Source organism: Lampetra fluviatilis, chromosome 36 (genome assembly GCF_964198595.1).
Source record: "Lampetra fluviatilis chromosome 36, kcLamFluv1.1, whole genome shotgun sequence".
Classification (NCBI taxonomy): domain Eukaryota; kingdom Metazoa; phylum Chordata; class Hyperoartia; order Petromyzontiformes; family Petromyzontidae; genus Lampetra; species Lampetra fluviatilis.
This window is the reverse complement of record NC_136310.1, coordinates 1,077,619-1,095,595: the sequence shown is the minus strand read 5'-3', so window position 1 is coordinate 1,095,595 and position 17,977 is coordinate 1,077,619. Positions and strand designations below refer to the sequence as shown.

At 52.8% G+C, this 17,977-nt stretch overlaps 1 protein-coding gene across 1 annotated transcript in view; it reads left to right on the top strand.

Annotated features, from left to right (window-relative positions):
- The window catches only part of ESPN (espin), a 65,034-nt gene extending 48,659 nt beyond the window's left edge, over positions 1 to 16,375 (top strand). Inside the window, exons 17-21 of the mRNA XM_078873426.1 lie at positions 1,330 to 1,466; positions 1,892 to 2,194; positions 11,841 to 11,922; positions 12,970 to 12,988; positions 13,834 to 16,375. Of these exons, the coding sequence (XP_078729552.1) occupies positions 1,330 to 1,466; positions 1,892 to 2,194; positions 11,841 to 11,922; positions 12,970 to 12,988; positions 13,834 to 13,981 (689 nt within the window). The 3' untranslated portion in view covers positions 13,982 to 16,375. The remainder of the gene's footprint in view (positions 1 to 1,329; positions 1,467 to 1,891; positions 2,195 to 11,840; positions 11,923 to 12,969; positions 12,989 to 13,833) is intronic.
- Positions 16,376 to 17,977: the final 1,602 nt, after the last annotated feature.

Here is a 17,977-nt window from a genome sequence, read left to right as displayed (position 1 = left end):
ATTGTTCGATACTAAAATCACGGAATATTGCACTACATTCCAACATTACTTTATTTGAATGATATACTGCAGTTGAGTGTGTACTTTTACTAATGTTGGCCATAATTGACTGATATTTTGACCTCTCATCTGTCAATTTGTAGTGTTTACGTTTGGGGAGCTGTCGTGTAGCGATGAGCACACCCGCACTACAAACCCAGTAAACCCGAGTTCAATTCCTAACCATGGCAAACATCAGTGCCGGATATCCAAACGGGTTCCATGCCTCCCCTAGGCCTGACCCTGCCCAATGAGCACCTGGTGCAATGTTTAAACATTAGCACTGGGGAGACAAAGGCAGCCAGGCCTGGTGTTGGCCGCTCACCCCCGTCGTGCGTCGTGGCAAACTTTATAGGTGCCCGCTCAGAAAACTTGCCCCGACCGCCTGTTTGTGTGTGTAAAAGTGCACATAGCCTGGCACGATCTCTGTAGTGACGTCACCGCGACTTGGCCGTGAATGGCGGTTGTTGTGTCTGCCCTGAATGGAATAATTATGAATGTTGGCTCGCGAAGTGGTAGCGTTATGTAAGTACACTGATCCATTGGAGAACACTGACACATTATTTGTGTGAAATATCTAACTGTAAGGTTGTATCGCTATCGAGATTGTTGGACATATTTATTTTGCTTATATAATATATTTACTTTCTCAATTTCAATGGTTGTCACAAGCATCTATGTTATGCTCTGCTGAGATATATTCTATACAGCATATTCGTTATTATTCTATCCCAAGTCTCCCCAGAGATGGAGACATCGACCTTAATTGTCTCTCACCGGCTTGTCAATGTAATTCATATCCAGACTATATACACGTGTGTGATTGTATGTGTGCGTTCACATGTATGTGGAGAGGGGTGGCGCAGTGGTTAGCGCGATGCGCTACCAGCGTCCGATTCCCGCTCATGGCCAACACCAGTGACGATTATCTGAACTGGCCCTGGGCCTCCCCTAGGTCGACTCAAGTATTTGGTGCGTTGTGTAAACATCGCTACTGGGGTGTTGGCCACCCACCCCCTCGTGAACCATGCTGGCCTGCATAGGTGCACGCTAACAGCACTTGCCCCAACGGTCTGTTAAGGTTATACGGGGGATCATTGTCTTGTGTGTGTGTGTGCATCTGCAAGTCATCTCAGTCAACTCTTGGCACCTGGGTCTGTCCCGTGACCTACCAGCAGCAAGCTCTCGACACTTCACCTGACCCCGGAGTGCACCTGGCCTGGCACAAGCGCCGTGGCGAATGGTGGCTGTTGTTGTCGTTGTGTGTTGTGTGTGTGTGTCTCCGTAAAGGCGTCAAGTCGTTCAACATGCTCTCACCCAATGGGGACAACTCGGACCTGCTGGCGGAGATCAAGGCGGGCAGGAGCCTGAAGCCCACGCACCCCAGCAAGGGCTGCACCACAGTGTTCATCGGCTCCGCTCACCTGGTGAGGCTCCCCGCTCCTCACCTTAACGTCCCTGTTAGACGTGGTGTACGTGGTGTCCCCCTGTGTTGTGTGTAGAACAGTGCGCTACGAACCCGCCCACCCTAGTTCAATTCCCACTCACGACCGGTAAGAGTTGCGAACATTTGGACCGGTCCTGCGCCTCCTCCTAGGTCGATTAGCCCTTAAATTGGTATCTGGTGCGGTGTATACATCAGCACTGGCGGGAGACAAAGGCGGCCGGGCGTGCGTGGTGTTGGCCCACTCACCCTCTCGTACGCCGTGCCGACCTTAATAGGCGCTCGCTAACAGCACTTGTCCCCAACGGTCGAAGTCTCTATAGGGGGGATCTTGTGTTTTGAGTCGACGGGCAAATCCGAACTCCGTGTGGGACTGCGCCTCTCCCCTCCCCAACGGCGCCGCAACAGAACCAGCGACCGACCAGCCCGGACTACCAGCCGCAGGGCGGCGCCGGCACGGACGGCACCAACGGCGACGGCGGCTTCTCTCACGGCGCCGTGGGCGGCGGCGGCGGCAGCGGCAGCAGCGGCAGCAGCGGCGTCGGCGCGGGCGGCGCGGGCGACTCGCTGTCGCGCCTCGACTCGCTCGACGTGGACGCGCTGGTGCCGCTGCAGGACGAGCAGGGCCGGCCGATCCCCGAGTGGAAGCGGCAGGTGATGGTGCGCAAGCTACAGACGCGCCTGCAGCAAGAGGAGGAGCAGCGGCGCCAGGTGCGGAAGCCGAGCGCCTTCTTTTGCCGCCGGCCCGTCCGGCCCATTCGGCGTGCCCGTGTCTTTGCGCGGTGCGCCGTCGCGTGGAGCGATTCGGGCTTTGCGGTATTCGCCGCGGGCCGCGCCGTACGGAGGGCGGAGGGCGCCGTGGTCGGCGCGCGTCCAGCGGTGGGGAGCGGCGGCGCGGCGGTCGGCGTGCACCGCGCTACGAAGTCGGCGACACCAGTTCAATTCCCGCTCGCGACCACAGGCCGGCCGAGCGCAGCGTTGACCGCACCCGCCTCCTCGTGCGCCGTGCCGGCCTTAATGGGCGCTCGCCAGCAGCGCTTGCCCCAACTGCCTGTTAGAGGCAATATACGGGGAGGGGCCTTTGTCTTTGGTGCATTGTGCCGCATGCTGTCCGTTGTGAGCCCTGTGTTGAGCGTGCTGTACTTGGTGTGATGCATGTCCCGTGTGTTGTGTGCCGTGGCGTGCCGTGTTTGCCGGTGGAGTGAGTTCCATGCAGCGGGGAGTGTAACCCGGAAAGCCTCAGCTGTTTCTTCGGTAACGCTGGGTTGTTGTGATTTGGCAAAGTGATGAGTACGGCACACAGTCGAGAAAGTAGTATTAACGCCTATTAAAGCGTGAGCTGCTGTATACATTACAACTTGGTGCTCTGGTTCCCTCTCACTTGCAAACGTGACTCGGATAGGACCTGGCCCCAACGTTCCGAGGCAAACCCCTCCTGACAAAGAATCTCGACAGTCACTCGGAGCCTCTCCTTGGTGCCAGAACAGCGCCGATAGAGTGACCGTGCACTCTGCTTTCAAACGTTGAAACATTGAACATTTACCTGGAAAATCATTTGAGTTGGAACATCCCGTTTGCAAGGGTGTCCAGCGTCCGTTCCATTGAGACGCACAATTTTAACTGCAAGGAATATATATATATATAATGTATGGCGCCAGTTACACAAAACGTTTATGATTAAACTTTCCCCTTATTTTGTCGTTTCTAAAGCGGTGCAAATTAAGGGCGAAACAAAATACTTGAGGTTCCGCCCCCCCCCCCCCCCCCCCGCTAATCGATGACACCAGCTGCACTGAGTGCTTCACGGCAGTTCGAGTGGCCACACTCCAGCGTTGTTGTTGTCGTCGTCGTGGAGTGCGCGAGCCTTTGCAGTTGCCGTGCATCTCTCGCACTCGCGCGGCGTGCGTGGGCGCGCATCCTCCGCAGCGCGCGTCCACCGACGGCGCCAAATGTTTACGCTACCGTCTCCAGCAGCGGAGAGACCGTGGCTCGTGATGATGGCGATAAGGTCACGTTACAGCTCAGCCGACGGAGCAGCGGGCTCTCGGCTGTTGGATGACGAGTCGCAATCCCGGCGAGGGTTAGTTCGGCCCCATTGTCGCCTCTCATGGGTTGCTAAAATGAGCACAGAATTGGCGAGGCAGCACAACATCGCGCACGCTTATGCGGCCAAGCAGTGAGTGCGGCAAATCCGCGTGAGTCTGATCCCATCTCTGGTCGCGCTGTAAGCCCCGGGATTAAACCGCGTAATCCGGCGTCCGTGGACCCTGGTTCCCGTTCGGCGCCGCTGGGCCCCGTGTTACGTGAGCGGAAACAGCGCCCCCGATAAACCTGGGCGTGCGGCCCCATTGACAAATCTCGCTCGCAGACTCAAAACGAGTGTTCTGTTGAGCACGTCGTGGGTGAGATTTATATTTTTAAATTAGCGCGTTTTTTTAACATCAAGGTCATTTACGTGGCGTAAAAATGTTGTGCCAACGAAAGTCGCCCGATGCCACGTGCCACCATCTTCGGCGGGGAGAGTGCAGACGTGACATCATGGAAGTGATGTCACTTCCTGTGACATAGATTCAGGTCAATCCAAATCTTTTTGACAGAGTGTCTTATCCAGGCCATATTGGTTACACGTCTCTATAAAACATCCCTGTAACTCGTGGTCCAGGGGCCATTGAACGCTTTCTGAATAATGTTGTCACTGAGCCAGCACTGCTTGGAAGCCTGGGTTCGAATCTGGGTTTAATCCACCCAGCAATGATCCAACAGAATTCTCAAGCGTGGGAACTTTATGGTCTCAGCCCGGTTACCAATTAGCGTGCGCAAAAACAAAACAAAACCCCATCAAACAAATTACTTAAGATTTTTCACTTTGTTTGCCAAACTTGGGAAATGCCCAAAAAAATGGCAGTTTGACTGCATGCGGGAAAGCGCGTCCTTTCGTGCGAGGATACAAAAAAAAGGTCGCGGGAAAGATTCTCGGAACCGGTTCTGTGAAGTCTCCTTCCACGGGGCCTTTTGACGTCGCCAGCGGCGTGATGCACTGCTCCGCCTCGCGCCGTGGTGCCGCTATCACAGTTTGACAAAAACACTTTCCGGAAAAAAGACTCGAAATAGAAGTAGAAGGGACAAAGAAAGAGCGCTCAACTGAATCTTTACGAACGAACGTGCCAACATCGAGAGCGCTCGGACGGTGTGGCGTCTGTTGTCCACTAGGCGGCGCTGTAGCCCCTAGAGACGTGAAAGTGGCAGCCCTTGCCCGTCGTGTCGACTGCTGTTGCCTCCTGTGAGTGGAGCTGCCTCCTGTTCGACGCTCTGGCACCAGCCGGAGAGGCTGCGTCGCCTCTGTGCATTGACACGAGGGTCCGGGCTGCTCAGTCAGATCGGTGGCCCGAACCCGTTCCCATACCCTGCGCGGCGCGATTTATAAACCTAAATTGGTTCATAAGCCTAATTAGTTTACTAATTGGCCCGTGCTCACACGTTGCTTTTACCTAATTGGGATTTAAGAATGACAGCGGTTAATCCATTTAAAGATTACAAAACTATTCATCGTAAATAACCAACATATCCGATACCAAAATTTACCCAGTTAGACATTTTGGTCGTGATTTCCGGTTTCTGTTTTGGTGTGGGTTTTTTATTATCATTTTTTCTAGTGTGACGATTTTTTTATTTTCTACATAATTATGAACCGCATGCCGCGTTGTTGTGTGCTGTGAAAGCGCCGGTACACGCACAGAAAGCGCCGGTACACGCACAGAATTGAATGTTGCGCGAGCACTCGCTCAGTGCGCGGGACCGTCATTTCAGCGTCTTTCTCGCATGCGCGTGCCGTGTACGCATGCCTCGACGGCGAGTCGTTAAAAGAAGAAGGCACGGTACGATGACGGGAGTAACCCAAAAGCCTGAACATTCCGTCTGTTGTCTCTTCCCCGCCGCAAGTTTGAGCAGTACGGCTTTTTCCAGCCAGAGAGCTGGACCTATTCCTCCAACCGCAACGCCATGCTGGGCCCTTTTGGCGAGCTGCTCACCGAGAAGGACATTGCGAGTCTGGAGAAGCAGATCGAGAGCCTGCAGCTCCTGAAGAACGTGCAGGAGGTGGAGACCAAGCTGGAGGTGCTGGAGCAGGAAATCCACCAGATGATCCTGCCGCCCACCGTGGAGGTCGCGGACAGCCGCTTCGCGACGGGCGCCGACTCCGTGCGGGCGCTGCCCGGCTGGTGCAGCCGCGTGTCGGGCCTCCTACGCAGCATGGCTTTCCTCGTCAGCAGCTTAGGCAACAAGGACATCGCGGGCCCCGAAGTCGGGCCTGCCGGTGCCCCGCCTGTCGCGGAAGCGCGGAGAGGCCTGGAGAACGGAGGCGCGCGCAGCAACGGCGGCGGCGGCGGCTTCGGCGGCGCCAAATGGCAGCGCGGCCCGGATGACTTCGCCGGCGATGGCGGCGTCGGGCAAGAGAGCCCGCGCGATGAGCCGTGCCCCGTCGCGTTGGAGGAAGCACGCGCGAGCGAGGAACGGAAGGCGAGCACGTCGGTGATCCGGACGCAGTCGTTCGGCTCCACCAGGGAGGAGGTAGAGTGGGAGATTCAGCAGTTCGGCGTCTCGGTCAAGATGCTCAAGTCCAACTTCGAGCCCGGCGCCGTGAAGCCGGCGCCGGTCACGCGCAACGGCCAGGGTGGAGGCGGCGGCTGCGGAGGAGGAGAAGAAGGCAGACGTGCGGAAGCACCACCCGGCGAGGCGGCTCAGCCGTCCGGGGCGGAGGGACCGCCGCGGGCGCCGCTGCTGCCGGTGAAGAGCGTGGACGATGACGTGTGCCGCCTGGAGCTGGGCGGGGAGCTGCCGTCACCGCCGCCGTCGTCGGAGGGCGGCGTCGCGACCGCCGCGACGGAGGCGACGGTGCGCGAGTCGGTGGAGACGCGAAAGGTGCGCACGGTGCTGCTGTTCCTGGGCCACTGGAAGAAGGCCGTGTACTCGATGTCGTTCGGCGTGAAGGGCGACAGGCGGGGGGGGGGCTCCGGCACCGTCGTCGCAGCAGGCGACACGTTGGCGTACGCGGAGCTGGACGCGGCGGCCGCGGCGTCGTCGACGACGGGCGAGGCGGAGCGCGAGCGCACCGAGGACGAGCGCCTCCTCTACTTCATGAGGCAGCGGCAGGTGGTGAACAAGCTCATCGGGCACTGGCGCCTCATCATCGCCCACGTGCCCTCGCGCCAGATCCGCCACCTGAGCCGCGCGCCGGCCGCCTACTCCCCCGAGCAGTTCCTGCCGCATGTCAACGGGCGGCCGCCCGCTTACGACTCGCTGACCCTCGACCTCTTCATGCTCGGCTACTTCCAGCTGCTGGAGATGCCGATGCCGCGCGCGGAGCGCCGCGCCCGCCACCTCCTCTGCTTCGAGATGTTCGACCGCCTCGCGAGCCACCCGTGGGAGACGATCCGGGACTTCCACCGCGCCGTCGTCGCGGAGGTGTCGGGCGGGCGCCGCGACTGGCGCGACGGCTTCGAGGACGCCAAGCGGCGCTTTTTCGGCGACGCAGCTCGCCGGGCGTCGGCCGCGTCGAGCGGCGGCGGGTCCGGTCGCGACCGCGGCGACCCGGCGGCCGCCGGCGCCGACGCCGTGAACTGGGACTCGCGGCGGGCGTCGGAAGTGAGCCTGCCGAGCTATTGCGGCAACACGCCCGCCGGCGACGGCGAGGAGCAGGGCGGCCGCTGCGGCGCGCGCCGGCGCTCCGACTCGGTGCAGGTGATCTCGGAGCTGGGCGAGTTCAGCAACGATGAGATCTGCCGCTACATCGACCGCAGCTTCTCCTTCTGGAAGGAGAAGGAGGCCGAGCTGTTCGACCTGTAGCACGCGCACGCCCCCCCGTGTCGCGTGACGTGTTCCTTTCGTGCCCCGCGTGTCGTGACGCGCAAGCGCGTTTGTGTCACGCCGCCGCATACAAACCGTATTTATTTTGGTGACTTGGCGATGTTGATGCTGATTTGTGTTGTTTCTTTTTTACTACTACTACCTAGGAAAGCCTCGCTGGACCAAAGGTTCTTTATTCTCAGGAGGGTCCTGCACTAGGATGTTTGGCCAGCTCGATTAATGAGTATTTTGTATTGGGGGGGGGTCATAGAAATACATTCCAGCCGCATCTTGTTGTCTTGTTGCACTGCCCTCTGTTGCCCAGAGCGTAGCCCCGCAGCAGCCCCACAGCACCCACCCAAGCATGGCGCAGATCAAGACTTGGCTCCCCAGAGGCTAGGAGATCAAGCACATTCGGGGTGATATAATGATATTTTTTGCGTTCTTCATTTACCATCTTATTTGCTTCGTGGGGGGTTTATTTGTTTAACAATAATGAGACTTAAGCTCAGCGAGTCGAGTGAAGAGTTCTATCATTGGATAAGTTATTTTTGTATGTAAGCATGTTTTATTTCCTCTTGGGTAGGTGGGCAAAGGACACAGGGGGTGTGTGACATCCTGGGCCAGCACAATCACCTCTAGTTTTAGTTTATTATTTATTTAATCATTTCAAATAAAAACTAAAATCAAATGAATAGAAGAAGTCTGAGAGGATGTCCACGAAGAGATGGAGGGATGAAATCGCCTCTGCTTCAAGAGCTTGGTGGATTATTAATTATCAGAGTGGAGGGTTGCGAAAAGTGCCGGCAACTTGGGGGAAGCCTTCATCTGGTTGTGGAGTGACTGTGACTCATGGTTTTCGTTTATTAACTTCTCCTACAACACGAATACATACATAAATGCTAAGAAGTGAAATTTATCTCAAGAAACAGCGGTCACGGTTGAAGCAATGTCGAGCGTCACAGACGAGGCCTTTCTTAGGCCTCGCCAACCCTGGAATCCACCTTCTGTTAACATCGTTTATTCCTTTACGATATTGCCATGATCCTCATGATGTTTAGTAAGAGGCATTTAAAATGCCTCTTACTATTTCAAATGCCTCTCTTAAAATGCCACTGCCCTATGAGTCTTTTATTGCTGAGGCCTATTGCAGGCTTCGTTGAGATTTTTGACACTGAAGAGTGGCATCGTAAAAAAAATACATATATTTTAGAAATATTTATCCCACAATTACACAAATGACACTATTTAACACAATTTTTGCTCCTGGGTAGGAAGTGTTATTTCACAATTGCTTATGCCTAGAAAGTATAGAAAATCGCTATTATTCCCCACAAACCAGTGCAGTGATATTTTAAAATGTACATATTTTCAATGAGAAAACGGGTGACTGTGTCTTTTCGTTCACATAAAGTCAGAAAAAAAACATATGAATCAAAATTAACATGTATTTATACTAAAGTAATACAAAATGACTACAAAAGATTTAGAAGCGAGTAGTTTTTCGAGATTTACGATTATACTGTAAATCACTTTAACGAATCAGCCCCCAAATGTAGTCTCTCATCATGTTCTCGTTAAACTTTCCTTGGTAGCGGTGTTCAAAGTCCAGTATATCCTGGTGGAAGCGCTCGCCTTGCTCCTCCGAGTACACTCCCATGTTCTCGAATTTATCAAGATGAGCATCAAGGATATGGACTTTGAGGGACATCCTACAGCCCATTGTGCCGTAGTTCTTCACCAGAGTCTCAACCAGCTCCACATAGTTTTCGACCTTGTGATTGCCCAGGATGCCACGAACCACTGCGACAAAGCTGTCCCAAGCCGCTTTCTCCTTACTAGTGAGCTTCTTGGGGAATTCATTGCACTCCAGGATCTTCTTTATCTGTGGTCTGACGAAGATACGGGCTTTGACCTTTGCCCTCAGACAGCTTAGGGAAGAAGTCTTGAAGATACTTGAAGACTGCCGACTCCTTATCTACAGCTCTGACAAATTGTTTCATAAGGCCCAATTTGATGTGCAGTGGTGGCATTAGCACCTTCGGGGGTCCACCAGTGGCTCCCACTTAACATTGATCCTCCCCACAGAGAACTCGGTCCGCTGTGGCCAGTCCCGCCTGTGGTAGTGCGCCTTGGTGTCTACATTTTTTGTCGTCATTTTTGTATTACTTTAGTATAAATACATGTTAATTTTATTCACATGTTGGTTTTTTACTTTATGTGAATGAAAAGACACAAATTCACCCGTTTTCTCATTGAAAATAGGTACATTTCTAAATATCACTGTCCTGGTCACAAAAGCAAAGTTTGTGGGGAATAATAGCCATTTTCTGTACTTTTGAGGCAGAAGCAATTATGAAATAACACTTACTACCAAGGAACAAAAAAAAATGTGTTACTCATTGTGATCGTCCGGTCACAGTGGGTTTGTTACATTGCTTGGTAAAGAATAATATGCTGATAAACATACTCTTTTTGGTCTTTCGGTAAAGTCACGTAGATAGAAAAATTATAAATAAAAAATCACGACTTTTCGATCACAACACAAGCAGGCGGACTGCGGAAACAGGAACAAATATAGCCGAAATTCGCTTGTGTTGCGATCGATTTTTTATTATTTTATTATTTTTCGATCTACGTTACTTTACCGAAAGACCCAAAGAGTATGAATTCCTGCAGTCACGAAAGCTTCAAGTCAAGATGCTGATAAACAACGAGTTTATTTTATGATTGACGGTGGTATAAATATTCTGTTTGTGGTGGGGTTTTTATTCGGTATTTATTGATTTGTAAAATGTCCCTATTAAACATCGCTCATAAGCATTCATTAATACCAGCACCAGGGTTACCCTGCACAAGTCCGTACTGTGCATATAATGGGGCAATTTAATATGGAACATTACACTTTTTAAAAAAAAGTTATATCCAAAGTCCTTTGTATAGATACGACTAAAATCATGTCATAGGTCTACAGAAATGCAAGCTTAAGGTCCTGCAGGATTAGTTTTTTATTCCACAAAAATTGTACATTTCACTCATGTCCTGCCTATGACATCCGAACGAACTGCACAGGACATGGCCGCACATACATTCAGCAGGAACTGCATTTGGCTGCAACTTTGGCACCGTCTCTGCAGCCGCGATGTTCGGATGAAGAATGGCCTGCAATCCCCACTCCTCTCTCCTCGCCTTGTCCATACACGTCCTGGTTTGCACTCTGGGATTCGCTCAATACATATTGATTCGCGGCTTGAAGATGGCAGCAGTTCGACAATTGGTCCCACTCAGTTAGTCGGTACCAGTCAATCTGATCTATCTGTTGAAATGTCTTTTCTTGCTCTTCAGCTCAGCTCACGCGTTTTCTCATTCGTGAAACGTGGATTCCGGAAGAAGACGTTTTTTGTGGATTTTCTGGGTGCGTTGCTCACGTACGTGTGATACTTTTGTTTCGGAGTCTGGATGCAGAGTGATGGACAAAATTAATAGTTTGGTGGATGACGATGCTTTGAGGCATGAAGCATGGTCGTTGTAACACCGATGGAGACACACGCATCGTGTTTATTGACACAACAACACAATTTAACCATGATTTGCGAGTTATGTTTAATACCCCAGTCTCTTATAACTAAAGTGTAATAGTAACAATTACAGTACACACTTTAAAATGTCAAACGTAATTGTTAAAAAAAATGAAGTGTCGGTCACTTTTTTTTTCAGAGTAAAAAAATACCTAAAATGTCTCATTATTTGTCACTGGGAACATGCCCCAAAAAAGACGTCTTCCCTTTCAAATCCGGGGCCTTTCTGATAGCGGGCGAGAAGCCCTCTGGCGCGGGACGTCGTTCACCAAGGGGGGAGTCGAGTCCCGGGCCTCCAACGCGGCGGGTAATCACCGTGGACGGTGGCTGCTGCCCACCAGAGACCGCCCGCCGCTGTCAGGGCTGTATCTGTACACAACAACAACCACCACCACCACCCTCCCCCCCCGCCATGTAAACCGCCCCCAGACGTGACAATAAATTTCATTGTGAAAATCGGGGGTATCCGTCACTTATTTATACATTTTATTATCACCATCAATAATTCACGTCCCTATGACTTATTGATTCATTTGCCCGGGCAAACGGGGCTGCTCTGGCCATGCAGGGCTCTAATTAATATTTCATCAGCCCCCCCGGGTGTCGGGTGACTTCTGTCCCAGGATGCTTGCCCCCTTTCGCTTCGCCGAGCCGCCCGCGCGATCAAATGGCTCCCTCGCTGTATGAGTTGGTGGCGTCTCTTCCCCGTCGCGGTCGCGTCGCCCGACATCACCCGGCGACGGACCGAGAGAGAACGCAAAACCGGAGCTTGCCTTTTTGTTTTACATTTTGATTTCTCGCGGACGCGCGAGTCTCGACCGTCGCCGAATAATTGAAGTGCCGTGGCGAGCGGAGGGGATCGGGCGCCGCGTCGGATGCCCTCTCGGCCGCCAGCTAACGACGGCCCGTACCCTTTATCGCTCTCGCTTGTGCCGCAGGTGGTGGAGGAGGCGGAGCGGCTGGCGAACCTGCCGGCGTGGAGGCGCGAGATCGTGCGGAAAAAGCTGGAGGATGAGAAGTACGTGCCACGTCTCGTGGGCCGCACCGCACCGAGCGAGCGTGTGTGTGTGTGAACACGTGTGTGTGTGTAGACGTGTGTGTGTGTGAACACGTGAGAGTACGTGTGTGTGTGTACACGTGAGCGTACGTGTGTGTGTGTACACGTGAGCGTGCATGTGGGGAGCGGTGGCTGGTGCATTGCACTAACTAACAATCAAGAGTTCAATTCACGCTCGCTGCTAACATCAGTGACGCGTCTCTGACCCAGTTGTAGGCCTCCCGTAAGGTGCCTCAGGCTTAAATTGGCACTTGGTGCGATGCGTAAACGCCAGCACTGGGGAGACAAAGGTGGCCGGGCGTGGTGCTGACCCGGCCCCCACCGCTGCCTCGTGCGCTGTGGCGGCCTTCATCGGTGCTCGCTAACAGCACCTGGCGTGGGGGATCTTGCGGCGTCGAGTCCGCTCCACGGTTTACTCGCCGCTGGGTGGCTAGGGCAGGTGATTGAGCAGGTGAAAGTGTGCGCCGTCTTGTCGCACTCCCCTCCCACCGCCACGGGGTGTCTCCTGTAACAAAGCTCGGACCCGGCGCAGGGCGGAGCATTGTGTGCGCGTTACGCGCGTGCGTGATGTATCGTGCGTGTGATATGCGCCTTGTGTCGCTGTGGGCGCCTTTCAGCCTGGGTGATAACGCCCGGTGACCCTGGGCCTTCCAAAGAGGAGTGGATTGATTTGTCTTTCTTTTCGTGAATCGTTGGACGTTTACCCGAGTTAAAATGTTAACATGAATGCTGTTTAGTCGCAAAATCGGCCCGTGTATTTAAAAGGAGAGTAGAATGTTGCTGAATGAATCCGCCGCGCAGACACGATGGCACTGTCCGCAGTCCAGAGCGGGCGTCGTTCTCACCTCGTGTTCTTGTACGCGGTCGTTTTTACTCTCGACTTGATTTTGTTTTTTTACCAAGTGAGAACTTGCGAGTAGGATGAGTCAGTCGCGTTTGAAAGAGTGACCTGGCTTGGTATGTTGTACGACACGTCCCTTGTTACTCATTCGTTCCCTTATCTGTTTTCACTTTCAGGGAGAAAAAAAGGTAAGCCCCTGTGCCCCCCCCCCCCCCCCACTTGTATCGGCCTCGCTCACCTCGCTCACCTCGCTCACCTTGATGCTCTAATTGCCGTTGTCGGTAATTGTTTGGAAATCCGCTCACCACAAATCGTACGCCGGCCAGCTGACTGGTAATGACTGGATCTCATATTTGGTAGAAGTGATCTGTCGGGTTTGTTGGTGTTGATTCGTGTTCCATGATTCGATGGCGGTAATGATGGCATTGGCAATATGGCATGATAGATGGTGACATGATAATATTCAGTATTTGATGGGATGATAGTCGATGATTGACAATAATTAGATGCTAGGCTAATTATTTGGTGATGTTTTGTGTGCTATGAAGGAGGGCCACGAAGTTTTATTGACGAACACGTTGAGTTTAATTGTGTTATGTTCACGTTATAAAGTAGATGCTTCGGTGAAGTGGATAAGATGTTAATTAACAATAATAAGAGGGATTTGGAGAAAGTAGTGACAAATCCTGTTATTTTCAAATAAAATGTTATAGTCAATGTTTGTGGACGATAATGATGATTATAGTGATATTCATTACAATGAGGTTTAATTGTTATGTTTTTGACAGTTTGCTCAATATTTGCTGTTGTTTGACTTTACAGTTATTAAGTTTAACAGCCTCATGTTCAATACTTGATCATGATTTAGATGACGTGATCATTTCAAGAACAGCGATGAGGGAGTTTGACGGTACGATGCTGGTGACGCCTATAACTTGATGATGATAATGATCAGGGTGATGACGACGATGATGGAGACAATGATTGTGACGGCGTGAATAGTACCGACGATGATCGTGGCGATGATTCCTAGAATGGAGGAGGAGATCGAGCGTCAGAAGCAGGAGGACGTGCAGCGCCTACAGTCGGAGCGCATCCAGCAGCTGGGCTACGACGAGGAGAAGCTGGCCCCGTGGCAACGGCAGCTCATCCTGCGCAAGGGCGACATCACCAAAAACTAGCGCGGCTCGGCGTACGCACGCACGCACACACACGCGGCACAACGCTGCCCGTGGCGTTCCGTAAGGGGGGGGGGGGGTCGCCGGTCGGGTGAGCATGACATGCGTCGTTCCCACGAAGACGACAACGACACTAACGATGACGACACTAACGATGACGACGCTGACGACGACGGGAGAGAGAGAGAGAGAGGTGCGCCCACACGTGGGTTCCGTTCGACCAGGGGAAGCTCGTCGAGCGTGGGTTTGGCACGGTTGCCGTCGCGCGGCTCTTTGTGGCAAACGAGGGGATTTTCTCTTGGGTTTGCGGGCGAGCGCCAGGCAACCGTGTGACATCCACTCGCTGGGTGGGGGGGGTGCGAGCGCCTCCCAGCTCGAACGTTGCGGCCTCACTCTTTGGGTGACGTTCGATGGAACGGAGGCAGCGGTGCCGTCTGCCTGTGAGCGGCGCATCTTGGTCATCGGGGGCTACGGTTAACGCCGCCGCTTCTGACGGCAGGCGGGGATTGTCCCGAGGTGCGCGAGCGCGGTCACGGCGGCGGCTCGCGGCGTTCTGACGGCCGCGTGGCACTTCGGCTGCGCCGCGGGGGCACGGCGACGCAAGCTCGACGCGGCGGTCGTCGTCGTCGTCGGAAGTGAACGTCCATGGGGGATAATATTCTGCTGTCGTGTGAAAGCAGCAACGTTTAGAATGGGCATGTCGAGTGTAGCTCTCCGGGTGTGAGATAGTGCGTGCATGCGTGCCTGGCAGTCGCTCGTAGGAAAGAAAAGTGGTGTTCAGGTGCTCGTCCCATGATTATGACTTTAGACATACGTGCGTTTGTGTTGAATACACATCACGCATGTGAGTGCGAGTGTGCAAATGGGGGATCTTTGTGTCAGAAGTACATGACGGTAGTACGGCATACATTACAAGATAAACAAAACTTCCTTATTACAGCCAGATAATTCTATGTATAGTTTGAGAGCCGTGTGAAGATGTGTTCACGTTTACGATGGTTATTGTTGATCCTGTGTAGTTTGTTTCACAGTCGAGGGCGATGTTTGTCACCAGTCGAGCCCTGTGCTGGTGTTTCGGTGATGCCTCGACGCCCGTCATGCTACTTTCGAGCTGTTGAGTCATTTTAACGCAAATTGAGCGACTGGAGCGGCTAAACCATGGCCACGTTGTAACTCGAGAACCCGAGTCTTATAGTTTTATGAGCAAACCATCCAATCTCTAACCTAAGTTACGTAATTTTTTGCCAACTCCTTTATCCGATTTTAATTCTTAAACGATGTGCACGGAGATGAAATATGCTTTATTTTTAACAAGCGCTCGCTCGATGAACAGAAACGCATTTAAACTAAAACACAATTAGACGTGTCCGGTGAACGTCTCCTGTGCGTCGCCACGCGTAGCTTCGCGTCTGTAAAGGACGAGAAAGGCGACCGTCGATGCGGCTCGAGACATTTTCGACCGTCCGCGCAGCCACGCCCCAGACGCGTCACAATCGGGTCGCGCGTCATCATGACGGGGCGCGCTCCGATTGGCTAAGAGAGGAGGGCGCCCCGAGGGAGGATCGCTCACGCGGCTGTGGCTCTGAACCCCGAGCTGGGGGACGGTGCCGAGCCGCTTGAAACGTTTAAAAACGTACACTTTAGTCGTTGAAATACTTCCAATGTATTGCCATATTGAAAATGAACTTAACTACATCGACTGTGATTATTACATGGAATATGCTAGCGGCCGTTTTAACTGTAGCTTCGTCGTCTAAACAGTATTTGTATTAACATTGGCCAATACCAGGATGGTGACGGTGCGTAGCTGAGAGATAAACCAAGGGGGTACTCGTCAACCGCGTCGCCCAAGTTTCGCCTCCAAATCGTTTGTGCAATTTAGCTCGATCACCCATCCCACCCCTCCCCCGCGCCGTGTCACTCACACTTGCGTCACCTCGCTCACCGTGTTCCACCGAACTGGAAAGCATTGGGATTGCTTCTGGCCGCGCTCCACCACTCAATAAAGTCGACCGCTGAGGTTATTTCCTAGAAACCCCCCTCTTGTCGCGAAATCGTATCGTCATAATACTATTATTAAAAAAATAACAATCTATGCCTCGAGTTTCTTGGCTGGCTGCTCGCTGGGCTCCTCTCCACCCCAGCAGTAATGCTGCTGCTGCGGGCCGTGGCGAATGACGACGACGACGCTGCACCAGAGCTGGCCTCGACCCGAGTTGTGGGGCTTGCGAGCGTCCGTCTGCTGGAGAAAGTGCTGGAACAGGGCAAGAATCCTGCTGCGGAATGATTGATACATTTGATTAATTTTGCAGGCCCATATGGAGAAATTTGATGCGGATTTGCCCAATTCAAAATGTCACTGCTCGATCACAGAGACAACTATTCAAAATATATTTGGGACAAACCACGCCCAATTCCTCCCATGTTTGGGTGTGGACTATGCACACGATACATCATCCATTCTGTCGAGGGACTCGTCGTCCTGTGACAGCGCTGATGATGCAACCACTGCCATCCCATTTCTAATTTGCGAATGAAATCCAACCTGCACGACGCGCTATCAATTCGAGACTGGAAACCCCGCGGTGGAATTTCTCTCCTCTTCAACCTGAGCCCGCTTGTGGGTTACTCCCCGCTGGTTGTCCGATTAGCATGGATCACGATTACAGGGCACAATTCACATCCGTCGGTCTGTGTCGCTTGAGTTGTCAGTGTGTGCCTGTTGGGGACTGCACAAAAATGGGACTCAAGGGCGGACTGACGGAAAGTAGCCAATTGGTGACGACACCGTGCTGATGAGTCTTATCAGTCGGCCACATTCGCTCTGATCTACCTTGATGGTGATCCGAGACAAAATAAAGGACCACAATGCACTGCTCCAGGAAATGATATATTTTTATTGCATGTGCACAATGGCCGCGTGTCCTTGAGCATAATGCGGTTGTATTGTTACTGGGGGTTCTGGTCGTTTACGGAGTCAATTAGTTTTAGCAACATTTGTGTATCTTTGTTAAGTCATCCATTCCAAAAATAAGGAAAATAGACGATATTGAAAAATGCCATTTATTGAAGCAATCTTTTAAAACATGGTGCATTCACATTTTAAGTTTGGTAGAATGCATCGAACTCCTTACCCGCCGACTCGCAGGAGGCAAGCAATCACCCCAACAAACAAAATCAACATCGCTACCGACGATTCCACACATTTCTACACTCGTGGCCGCGGATTCTCGTGGCACATAGTTGGGAGCCCTTAAATGCAAAATTCGCTCAAGGTGGTTTGGCTTCCCAATGGCTCACAAATATTCTAAACCTTGGGCACGGGCTGACCCTCATCGCACGTGGACATCCGATCACCACTGGCCCAAGTGGAAGCGACAGCAGCTGTAAGCGCATCATCCCCCACGGCTCGTGGTCGTGATCCGGCGACTCGGGAGGCAAGGATTGGGCAGCAGAACTGCCGAAACAAACATCCAACTCCACCCGGGGGGAGGGTAGGGGGGGCGAGGTGGGCAGGAGGTGGCAGTACGGCAGGCGTGGTCGTGCCCTCCACCCGGGCAGAGCTTGCCAGCGTAGTTACCCCACGCGGTGTGCGAGTGGGGGGAGCCCGCAAGTGAAACGAGCGCTCCTCGATGGCAATTAGCCCAACACCCTCAGACAAGACCCTCCTGAGAGTGAGTCCCGAGGCTGCTCTCGTCGTGGATGAAGAACACGCAGCCATGGATTAAGGCTTCAGCTGCGTGGAACACGCGAGGCGGGCGGGTTTCAATACATTCAGAGTCGACGGAAAACCGCGCCTAAGCTAATCCCAGCAATTATTATTAAAGGCAAAGAAATAAAATGCATATTTTTTATCCGTGGAACAAAACAATTCTAGTAGCAGTTTTATCAACAATGAGAATGTCTTAAAAAAAATTTGTTCCGAAAGCTCAAGCAGTGGCAACCCAGAATTCAACATTTCCACGCCCCTGCCTAAATCGCCCACGGCACGTGGTACAT